This window comes from Nilaparvata lugens, chromosome X (genome assembly GCF_014356525.2).
Source record: "Nilaparvata lugens isolate BPH chromosome X, ASM1435652v1, whole genome shotgun sequence".
In the NCBI taxonomy this organism is placed as follows: Eukaryota; Metazoa; Arthropoda; class Insecta; order Hemiptera; family Delphacidae; genus Nilaparvata; species Nilaparvata lugens.
Window position 1 is genome coordinate 71,627,968 of NC_052518.1, and position 12,676 is coordinate 71,640,643.

At 41.4% G+C, this 12,676-nt stretch overlaps 1 protein-coding gene across 1 annotated transcript; it reads left to right on the top strand.

The window, feature by feature from the left end:
• Window positions 1-457: 457 nt before the first annotated feature.
• Window positions 458-2,113, top strand: LOC120354655. The gene has a single exon (XM_039442034.1). The coding sequence runs from the start codon at window positions 458-460 to the stop codon at window positions 2,111-2,113; it is 1,656 nt and encodes a 551-aa protein (XP_039297968.1).
• Window positions 2,114-12,676: the final 10,563 nt, after the last annotated feature.

The window sequence follows — 12,676 nt, forward strand, 5'->3', positions numbered from 1 at the left end:
TCCTGAACGAGTCAACAACCGATACCATCAATTGGAAGAGAGATACAACTTTTCAGGCATTGGATTTCCCACTACCATCAGTCAAATCGATATATTTGAGAAAGATAATCCGGAGGTATCAGTTAATATTTATGGTGTGGATGAGAAGAACGTTATATTTCCAAGAAGAGTTGGAAATGCAATGAAGGCAGATCACTTTGATCTTCTCCTCCTCTGTGAGAGTAGGGATGATGATGAAAACAGCACCCTTGAGGATGACAATGAACATAAATCAAATAGCCACTACTGCTACATTAAAAATTTTGAAAGACTTGTAAGATCCCAACTCACAAAACGTAAAAATAGAATTATCATCTGCAGGCGATGTTTCACCCATTACACCCTCGACAGAGATGGAGAACGCAGGATTGCTGAGCATGAGGAGTATTGTGCTGGCAATAATACAGCAAGAATCATCATGCCACAGGTTGGAAAAGATGGTAAACCTCCAACCTTGAAGTTTGAGAAACATGTGCAACAGTATAGAGTACCTGTTGTAGCATACACTGATTTTGAGTGCATCCTGGAGAAACCTGATGAAGACAATGAACAATGGATTGGTGAAGCTACCAAAGTTATCCAGTATCATCGGGCAATGAGTTACTGCTTATACTTTGTGTGGGACCCATATTTGGAAAATTCCTGGCTGACAATCACTAACCTAATCCCTCATGAGCCGATTGTCTACAGGGGCCCTGATGCCGCCAAACATTTCATGAAGACCCTCACCATGTATGCAAAAGATTTAGATGAGGCAATTGACTGCAGGAATATCAAGTTGCTCCCACTAACCAAAAGAGAGAAAGAACGACACAATGGAGCTGATTTCTGTGAGGCCTGCAATGAACGGTTCAATAAAGATAAGGTGTATGACCATTGTCATATAACTGGTATCTATTGGAATGCATTATGCCATAAATGCAACCTGCAGCGAGAGCGACAATCATTCATACCAGTGTTTCTCCACAACTCTTCAAACTATGATACACACCTCATTATTCCAGAGCTGGGTAGAGATAAGGATCAGCTGTTTGTCATCCCAAACTCATCGGAAAAGTATATATCATTCACCAAACGAATATCTCCAAAAATGCACCTACGATTCATCGATACATTCTGGTTTACGCCTGATAGTTTAGACAATCTGGTCACCAACCTAGTCAAATCAGCATCGAATCCAGAAGACTTGTCCAAAGTGCTGCCACATACTGCCAAGGTGTTTGGAAACAAATTGAGCCTTGTCTCAAGGAAAGGGGTGTTTCCATACGACTACTGCGATTCATGGCAGAGACTCAAAGAAACATTGCTACCACCCAAACAGGCATTTTTCAGCAAGCTGGTTGATAGGAGTGTTAGCAGTGATGATTATGAACATGCTCAAACTGTGTGGAACCAATTCAGTTGTAGAACTCTGGGAGAATACAGTGACCTATACTTGAAAACAGATGTTCTCCTGTTGGCTGATGTCTTTGAGAGCTTCCGCGATGTATGCATGAAGACTTATGATTTGGATTGTGCTCACTACTTTACATCTCCAGGCTTTTCCTTTGATGTCATGCTGAAATATACTAAAGTGAAGCTTGAGCTCCTTACTGACTATGACATGTACATGTTTATCGAGCGAGGTATCAGAGGAGGAATAACAAATTGTATACACCATCATGCTGTAGCCAACAATGCCTACACAGGAGCGCCTATTGACCCTGAGAAGCCTACATCATATCTCCTGTACACAGATGCGAACAACCTGTACGGCTGGGCAATGTGCCAACCACTTCCATGCCGGAAATTCCAGTGGATGGAGAAAGATGAGTTGGAGGGCGTGAGCAGAGGTATTGAGGGTGTTGGAGATGTTCAAAAGATTGGCTACATCTTGGAGGTGGACATTGAGTACCCTTCTGAATTGCATGATGAGCATAACGACTTCCCATTCCTGGCAGAGAACAAAAAAACTCTTAAATCTAATCATGTACAACTCATGACAGCTCTAAGCAGCCGTGAACGATATGTATGTCATTACCGCACCCTAAAACAGGCAGTACAACATGGATTGAAAATCACTAAAGTTCATTGAGGTGTAAGGTTTGAGCAGGAGGACTTCCTAGCACCCTACATCATGCTGAACACCAGACTTCGACAACAGTCAAAGAATAAGTTTGAGAAAAATTTCTTCAAACTTATGAACAATGCAGTTTTTGGTAAGACAATGGAAAATGTGCGAAAAAGAATGAGCATGGAGCTAGTGAATGACGAGAAGCGTTTGAAGAAACTGATTGCTCGACCAGTGTACAAGGACCGCATCATATTTGGTGAGAATATTTGCGCTGTTACGATGCATAAGGAAAAAGTGGAGCTCAATAAGCCCATCTATATAGGGTTATCAGTGCTCGACATCAGCAAAACCCTCATATATGAATTCCACTATAACATCATGAAGCCCATCTACAGGGACCGTCTTCAACTCCTATATCAAGATACTGATAGCTTATTCTACCTTGTCAAGACAGAGGACATGTACAACGACATCATCAACAACCAACAACTGAAAGATACCTTTGACACCTCAGAGTACCCTCCAGACCACCCATGCTATTCAGATGCAAACAAAATGGTGCTTGGCAAGTTTAAAGATGAATATGCTGGCCGAGCGCCACTTGAGTATGTAGGCTTACGATCGAAGCTATATGCCTGTAGGTGTTACAATAGTGATCCAAATCAGCTGACAAGTGGATTGATAAAGAAAGCTAAAGGAGTGAGGAGACCAATACTTGGGCGAGAACTCTCAAAAATGCATCCAGATGCTGAACGTTACATAGGCTTCCAAGACTATCTAGATTGTCTATATGGTGCTGAGGATATCTATAGAGAACAAGTGATGTTTGGTACTAGGAAACATCAGATCATGACCCAAGTCATGAGAAAGAAGGCATTGAGCAAAGCTGATGAGAAGAGGTATATTCTAGATGATGGAATTACAACTCTTGCACATGGACATTACAAGATCCCCACTCTAGCACACATTGATGAGGAGGATGAGGAGGAGGAGGAGGAGGAGGAGGAGGAGGATGAGGAGGAAGAGATGATTGACTCTCAAGAAATTCCCAAGGTTCAGGCAGCTAGCAGTACTACAACAGCTAAATGGTTACATTCCTCATCACATGATGAGCTCATTGATAAAGTCAATGAGTCAGGAAGCAGTACTATCCCTGCTAAACGGTCACGTTCCTTATCAAATGATGAGCTTGCTGATATGATCAATGACTATAAAATAGATGGTGATGCATCCCAGTACAGCATTTTGAGAAAATTGCTTGAAAAGTGATGTCATACCTCATGCCAGGAAGTGTCAACAATCCATTGCACATACGCAACTGTCTCCACCCATCTCTGGATTTCCTTGAAGCAGTTATTACAAAGTCAGTCGAGGTGTGCTCATCCTGCTATCAACATGGGTTGTCAACAACATCTATATCCAGTACTTCAATCAGCAATGGCGCCAGCAGATCCTGAATCACCATGACCTTGCGGTGATTGCATGTTTGTCATGAGTGCAAGGTGGAGTGTTGAGCCACTATTCAACATTGGAGAAGGATATTATGATCCTTTTGGAACTTTCGAGAATTTTGCTGATGTGATTTCTTCAACATTCCCAACAGCTACACTTCATCCTTGTCACAATAGACAGATGATGATTCTGAACTTTCCTTATAGCTATGCATTTTGTGAAATGTGTACTAATTTAGGACCATTATTTGACTATGTGCTGTTAAACCTCGATGATTGAGATGTTATTTATATATGTCTGATAATATTCTTTGTATCCAATGTGTACTAGAGTATGACTACAATATAATCGTATCAAATCAACTGTCTCTTATTGCTCAAACCTCTGAATCATGTAGAAGTAAGAGTACAAGGCATGATACATCTCACATCCTGCACTATCAAAAATTGGCATCAACTCCTATAGTAAATTTCTCTTGGAAACATGTATGGATAGTCATATAGTGCAGGGTGTGAGAAGCATCTTGAGACTTGTGCTTGGTTTAAGCTGTTTCTTATATATACTGTAAAAGTATAAGGTGTGAGATGAAGCTAGATGCATAACGTCTTGAAGTAGCAGAAAAATGAATTTTTTGCCTGGAAGAGCTTCACCTCACACCCTACACTATCAAAGTGTAGAGATTATGAAAAGAAAAAGTTGATATCTCCATCCTCTTCCTTTTGTCTACGATAAAAGTTGTAATCTTTAGTCTTTTCCTTTTACCAGCAGGAAAAAGTTGTAATCTTTATCCTTTTCCTTTTACCAGCAGGAAAAAGTTGATATATCCATCCTCTTCCTTTTGCCTACGATAAATGTTGTAATCTTTATCCGTTTCCTTTTACCAACAGGAAAAAGTTGATATCTCCATCCTCTTCCTTTTGTCTACGATAAAAGTTGTAATCTTCAGTCATTTCCTTTTACCAGCAGGAAAAAGTTGTCATCTTCATCCTCTTACTTTCGCCTATAGATAAACGTTGTAATCTTCATCCTTTACCAACAGGAAAAAGTTGATATCTCCATCCTCTTCCTTTTGTCTACGATAAAAGTTGTAATCTTCAGTCATTTCCTTTTACCAGCAGGAAAAAGTTGTCATCTTCATCCTCTTACTTTCGCCTATAGATAAACGTTGTAATCTTCATCCTTTACCAACAGGAAAAAGTTGTAATCTCTATCCTCTTCCACAGGATATGGAGAATGTTTGGATTAGCATAATAGACTATTTAAAGTTGATGACATAGATTTTATCAGTCAGTATGGATAAGACTGTTATAGCGAGAGAGCTGCACAAGCAGGCTCGTAGGAGGTTCCCTACACGAATGGTTACTGTGAAAGGTCTTGATGATCTTTATCAAGCTGATCTTGTAGAGATGCTACCATATGCAAGACAGAACAAAGGCTATAGATATATTATTACAATAATCAAATGTCTTAGTAAGTTTGCTTTTGCTATACCAATTAAAAGCAAGTCAGCTGATGAAGTGGTTAAGGCAATGCCTCCTATATTTGAGCAGAATCCCATGAAGAATTTGCAAACTGATGACGGAAAGGAATGGTTTAATAGTAAGTTTCAACAGCTTATGCAAAAGTATGGCATCAATCATTATTCAACTTTTTCTGATAAGAAAGCATCTATAGTTGAACGTTTCAATAGATCGCTCAAACATCTTATGTGGACAAAGTTTACTGAACAAGGAACCTATTTGTGGACAGGCATCCTAACCTCACTCTTGAAAGAGTATAATGAACGGGTCCATCAAACAACAGGTATGCGGCCAGTTGACGTTAAGAGCAAGAAGCATGAGAGGCTGTTGCTTTCCAGGCTCAGCAAACAAAGGCAAGAATATAAGGAAAAGTTGGTCAGCAAACCTCAAAACAAGTTTTATCCAGGTCCCAGTCAGAGTATTGAGCCTGGTGATAAAGTGAGAATCAGCAAGTATAAAAAGACGTTTGACAAGGGATATCTAGCCAATTGGACTAATGAACTGTTCACAGTAAGACGTGTGTGACCTACAGTGCCTGTAACCTATGAATTGGAGGACTATAGAGGTGAACCCATTGAAGGAGGATTCTATTCTGAAGAAATTGTAAAGACAAAAGTGCCCAGTGTTTTCGAAATTGAAAAAGTGTTAAGGAAAAGAGGGAATAAACTGTTGGTACGTTGGAAAGGATATAGCTCCAGTCACGACTCATGGATTGATAAGAACAATCTTGTGTAAGATGAAACAGGTTGTGCAAGAGAAAAACCAGTTTAGAGTTATCGATTTTGACAAAGTGATTAGGGGGTGTGGCTTGGTGGAAATGGATACAAAGAAAAAGCGTCATGGACCATTGTTCCCCAATCATATGAGATGTATTATATGTGGACCTTCTGGTTGCGGCAAAACCAACCTACTATTCAACATGCTTTTTGATGAGAAAGGAATTCAATTTTCAAACATCTACCTTTTTTCAAAGACTACATTCCAGTCCAAGTATGAGCTGCTCCGTACAATCATGCAAGGACTTGCAGGAAATGGAATAAACTATGTCGAGTGTGATACAAGTGGAGAAATACCCGACCCGCATGAGCTGCCACCCAACTCAATAATTATTTTTGACGATGTGATTTGTGAGCAGCAGGATACCATCAGGAAGTACTTTAGTGCAGGCCGACACAGTGACGTTGATGTGTTTTATCTAGCACAGACCTATAGCCGCATTCCAAAACAGCTGATTCGTGACAATGCAAACTTTCTTGTCATGTTTCAACAGGATGAGCTAAACATGAAACACTTGTACCGAGATCATGTCGGCGCTGACATGAGCTTTGATCAGTTTAAGGATATGTGTAACAAGGTTTGGTCAGTGGGGGGTGCACACTCATTCCTAGTGATTGATCGGACATTGGACAGAAATGGAGGGCGCTACAGGGATGGGCTTGATACGTATTTAGTTGATGCATAGTGTCAGTTGAGCTTCAGTATATGTTGGTACACTGAGCAAGATGGACGTCTCCAGCAATAGACACCGTCAAAAGACTGTAGAAGAGATTGCACCAACCATCAAGGCAATTGCAAAGTTGTGACGTAACATCAAAAGGAAACACAAGGAACTGACTCTTGGAAGGCAAGTGGCAGAGGAGCAGCATGCAAAACACTTTAAACCACCAACTGAACCACTTGACAATATAGTTGAAGTTCTCAATCAGCATTTGGCAACACCACCACCACCACCACAGCCAGCAGCAGCAGCAGCAGCAGCACAACCACTACATGAACAATCTCTGGAGCCACGCCCACATCGCAGATGTTTTGCAGTTCCTGTAGGTCATCATGCACCACATACACCACTACCTACACCATTGCTGTCCCGACCCCTGAAACAAGCGGTAAGACGTCTGCCCAAAATTGGTGAGGAGACTCCTTTGACCTTTGAAGGAATTGGAGAAGCTTCGCAGTTGAGCCCAGTTCCAAGTACCTCGAGTACTGCAAGCAAATTGTGGCCATCTGCAAGTGCCAATGATTATGAAAGTGATGTGATGGATGTGGATGAAGAGGAGGAGGAGGAGGGTGCTACTGCTCAGGAAGCATTACTGACCAGCAGCAAAAGGAGGATTCGACAAGCAATGACCAAGGTTGGATTGACTGGAACACCAGTGGGGCGTTATCTCCATAGAGCTATGAGTGGTGATAGCAGCTCTGACAAAACATATGGACCAGAAGTTGTTGGTAATGACTACTATTTGGGTAACAAACTGTTAACCTTTGGAAGTGATGGAAGAAAGATTGTTCTGACTGACCCTAACAATCCTTCAACGTGACTAGATTTGATGCAACAGGTGGACTTTGTGAACTCATTTTCAAAAAGAAACCCATTACTCCATTGGCTAGTGATGAGGTGGCATACACTCGGATATTACACATTACAAACTTGTATAAGGAAAATCATGATCCGGATGGTAAGAGTAAAAACTCGAATGATACAAAGTATAGAACAGTGATCCATAAACTGCTCAATAATGCTAAACACAAATATAGCAAGGTTAGTGGCAGAGGACTTGTGGCGTCATTCAATATGGTGGCAAACAACTGTACCAAGATTGAGTACGTCTACTACAATGATCCCAATGAACTTGTGGACAGGCTGAAACTATTGGATCAGTCCAAGGCTGTTTGCAACACTGGACATGAGAATGAAATCAATTCAATTTTAGAAGAGTTGGTAGAAGGTGGCTACATAGTTGCTAATCCTGCATACTAGTTTCACTATATAAGAGACATTGCTTTGCTTATGTATAGCAGTCAAGTCATGGATTCCATAGGAAACATTAATGCTCGCTACAGGCGTTTGACCAATTTGGGAAATCCACGTGCTGACAGGGATGCTGTCAACTTTTCAACATGCAGAGAACTGATTTCAATGTGGCTGCCAAAGACAAGGGACAATACCACATCACAGGTATTTACAAGTCTTAATGATTCAATACTTACTGATATGATGGATCCAATTAAGCCTACAGATGGAGTGAGAAATCGATATCCTGAGAAGAGGCTGATTGAGTTTGCTGGTAAAATGTTTTCATTGTATTTAGACATTGTGTTAGATCCGAAAAATGCTAAAACTATGAAGGGATTGTCACCTAATGAAATGAAGAAACGTTTCATAGATCTTATGGGATTACCGGAACCCCCTCCTACAACACCACCCACACAAACATTGTCCACACCAAAAAAAGTATTAAACCAGCTGCTAAAACCGTTAAGAAACATTAGATGGCTGGATGTAAGAGAGAGAGGAAGTACCGGGGAAGAGGGGTACTGTCATCAATTGCAAAAGTGGCAGGTTCAATAGTTAAAAAGAGTGCTGGAAAATTGGTGAACAAGGCAATTGACATTCTACCTGTTGAACTTCACATCCCTGGTTACCAGTACTGTGGACCTGGTACAAAGCTAGAGAAGTGGTTGGCACGAGGCAATCCCAGTATAAATAGTCTTGATCGAGCCTGTAAGGAGCATGACATTGCTTATTCGAGGAGCAGTGATACATCGAGCAGAGCAGTAGCAGACAACATTTTGGCAGATCAAGCTTGTAGTGTGGTAAAATCTGCAGACGCAGGAGCACTCGAGAAGGCTGCAGCACTAGCAGTGACCAGCATCATGTTTAGCCTTCAGCAAAGTTTGGTGGAGGAGTACACCGCAGACGTAAGACAAAAAAGACTCGTGGTCAAAAACGAGTAAAGAGATGTTCTGGTAAAAAAGGTAAAGGACTCTACCTGAGACAACAGCGCAGGACGCAGGAAAATGGGGCACGTCGCCATCAATGTGGCGGCAAGAGAAGACGCTAGTTTCCCTACCTGATCGAGCCCTTACCGATGCTGATCTCTACAAGTATGCATGTCGACTTAAGCTAAAGCACTTTCGAGGAGTGTTTATGCGGGATGCTCTATCATTGAATGGACCCTGGAGGAGAGAATGCGGCATTATCAACCTGGACACCAGCACTGGAGCTGGCACACATTGGGTGTGCTATGTGAAGAAGGATGATGTGTCTCACTACTTTGATGGATTTGGCAACCTGAGACCGCCACAGGAGTTTATCAACTATATGCACAAAGGACTGGAGCCAGCATCGAGGATTGAGTATAACTATGATCAGAAGCAGGAAGATCTTTACTCACATATCTGTGGGCATTTGTGTTTACAATTTTTGATTGATGAAAATGAATAAATGATTCACTATCTCTCTTGTACATTAATTCCATCCCTGTACTTACTATAAATGCTGAGTGTAGGCTGATTGCTACTCATTGTGCAATGGTATATTGAGCAGGCAACAACATGATGCTATGTTTTCGAGGTAGGACATCAATACTAAAGAGCGACTTTTATCCACCACTTGATGTGAGCAGCGGTGAATGGGAAATTGGTCTGATTAGCTTTACAAGTTGCAACTCAATACCTAATATTGAGGAAGGTTTCAATAATGTACTACATTTTTATGCAAGTAATAGAATTCCCAAGAAGGGTGATACTAGTGCAGAGATAACACATGATGAGCTTCAGAGTATGGCTAAAGCAAGATTTAAAAGAGTATTGGAGCGAGGTGCTTAAACATAGGAAGCATAAACCTGGCAAGTCTGATGATGATGATGAGGATGGTACAGTATTGACTAAAAGGACTAAAAGGAGAATGCTAGCTACTACTGCTGACAAGGAGGATTTTGTTCTGCATCAGGTATCATTACCAACAGGTAGCTTTGAATTTTCTACAATTACTGACTTGCTTGCACAAAGGCTGTCGGAAGTGATTTCCACTTGCACAAAGGCTGATTTCCAGGTGACTGTAGATCCATCAACCTTAAAGTGCATAGTTCTGAGCAGTGCCAAGTTGGATTTATGACCACAAGATTCAATAGGGAAACTGTTGGGTTTTACCAATACCCAGTTCATAGAGCCCAACACATCTACTAGAAGTGATAATACTGTACAAATCAGTCGGCCTAATGTGATACGCATCACCTGCAACATTGTGACTGGATCTTACTCTAATGGAATTACAGATCACGTGATCTATGAGTTTTACCCAAACGTTGATCCAGGGTATAAAATGGTGGTGACTGTGCAGAATGTAATCTATTTACCTATAGACATCAAGCAGATTGGTAGCATTACACTGCAAGTAGTCGACGAGTACGGTCGTCTTATAAATAATAGAGGCGAGGAAATAAATATTGCTTTACATTAGAGACAACGCAAGTGAAATGGTGTTGTTATTTGAAAAGTGGAATCAAGGATTGGATATGGAGGCTGCAGTCCATCCTCCTCCTTCTTCTTCTCTCCATCATCATCATCCTCCTACACCTATAAAAGAAGATAAAAGGAAAGAAAGATTCATTCAGCATTCAACCTTGACAAGGTTAACATCTAGGAGCATCAAGTATTTGCAAGAACGAGGCTGTCACATATGAGTAGAATAGGAAGATGGGAGTTTTGGATGTGACACAGAATGGACTGTCATCGGACAACAGTATCATTGGGTTTGAGTACCATTCTCATGCACCCTATACTGTAAGCTATAATGCCAATGACGAGATACGGATTCCAATTCAACAGCAAGATGTTAGACACTGCCATCGGAGAGGTATCTACATTTGGAGTATACTGTGACTGGAGCTGCCAACGCTGCTGTGGCTGGAACTCCATGTGTCTCTGGATTCTTCAGCAATGTGTTTTCAGAGATACGCTATGAAATCAATGGTGTGGAGGTGGATGATATACGCAATCCTGGAGTTACCAGCCTAATGAAGAATGCTGTTACATTTGAACGCGATGAGTGGACCAAGATGGAAGAAGCTGGCTACAAGTTTAGTTCAACCACTGGATTCGCCGATTTTGCCGCCAATGGAGCTGACACTACAATCATGGATGTGCCTTTGAGATATCTGCTAGGCTTTGCCGAAGACTATAGACAGATTTTACTCAATGTGAAAAGAGAGGGTGTTGAGGGTCAGCCCCAACTTTCACGACTGTGTGAATGTTGCTGCTACCAATGTAGCAATCACAAAGCTTTTGTGGAAAATGCCTTATGTGGAAGTGGCAGATGATGTGAAACTGCGTCTGCTACAGATTGTACAGAACAACACACCCATCAGTATATCATTTCGACATTGGGAGTTGTATACCTATCCAACGTTACCGCAGACAAGAAAGCATACATGGACTGTCAAGTCGACATCACAGCTTGAAAAGCCACAATACATTGTGGTTGGGCTACAGACTGCAAGACGAGGTGTGGCGGCAGCCAACAGTTCTCGCTTTGACAAGTGTAATATGAAGGATGTTTGAGTGTTTTTAAACAACAGATACTACCCATATGAGAGCATTAATGGTGATGATAATCGCATCTACAACATGTATGCAGCTTCCAATGGAGTCTACAACCTTGGTAATGCTCGTGCAAGCAACCCTCTGTTTGAAATGAATGCCATTGGTGATGGAAAAATAATGCTGTTTGCTTTTGATTGCTCCCGCCAAAATGAGTCACTCAAAACTGGAAGTATTGATGTGAGGATTGAGTTTGAAGCATCTGAAAACATTCCAGGTAATACAACTGCCTACTGAATGATGATTCATGAGATGACTAAAGAGTATCGGCCAATGTCAGGCCTTGTACTATCAGTATAAAAAGATATATAGTCAGTGTACAGCAATAAATTGCTCAGTTGAGCTCGAGACAATGAATGAGCCAGTCATGACAGGATACAAAGGACTCTTTATGGAGGAGGGGGAGCTACCTTCGCATGAGGAGGAGGAGGATGTGGTGGGTTGTGTTAGTGGTGGGCGATCGCTGATGAAAGATGCCTCTACAAGTACAACTGGACTCAATAATGACGACTCCCACATTACAGCAGAAAGTGGTGTAGATGACTGGTCATCGAGTAGAGCGGAAAACATTTTTGGGCCACTACCACTATACCTGATGAACTTTCAAGGTTTTGAAGGTTTGGACAACAAGTTTATTGTGAAGGAGATGGCTATCCTGGAGCAGGATGATGAGCATCATGTGACTTCTCATCACTACTTTTTCAAGCCTCCCTACTCTGAGTCTCTGCTCTAGACTAGCAGCCATTCATCGCCAACAACTGTATACATCAAGCTAAACATGGACTCAGGTGGTCAGACTGTGGGACAGAACATCTTCCCTATTCAGCTTTGATGGAAATTGTGCATGGAACAGTTGGAAGGTGGTTGGATCAGAACCAGCAGCGTCCAATTGAAATCTTTGTCCATGGATATAAGCAGATTACTCTACTGGATACAATTCTAGAACTGAACAATGTGGAGTACCTGGACCTATCATCGCCATATTCCTTTCCTGCTATGCCTGATTTGGAGTTGCTGATCAAGAAGATTAATGGTATATACTGCCCAGAACATCATCTACTCAACGTTATCGACATGGTGCGGAACAAGCTATCATCTCCAAGGTTTGAGATTGGTCAACCAACAACGTCAGCAACATTGATGGATTGTCAAATACACAACTATTTTGCTCATTGAAAATTGTTATTGCTCTATATGGATGGATTAATAAAACTTTGTTAGAAGATAGAAC

Bases quoted from the DNA above. Each gene is read 5' to 3' on its own strand.
- LOC120354655 (XM_039442034.1), top strand. From the start codon at position 458: ATGCCACAGGTTGGAAAAGATGGTAAACCTCCAACCTTGAAGTTTGAG.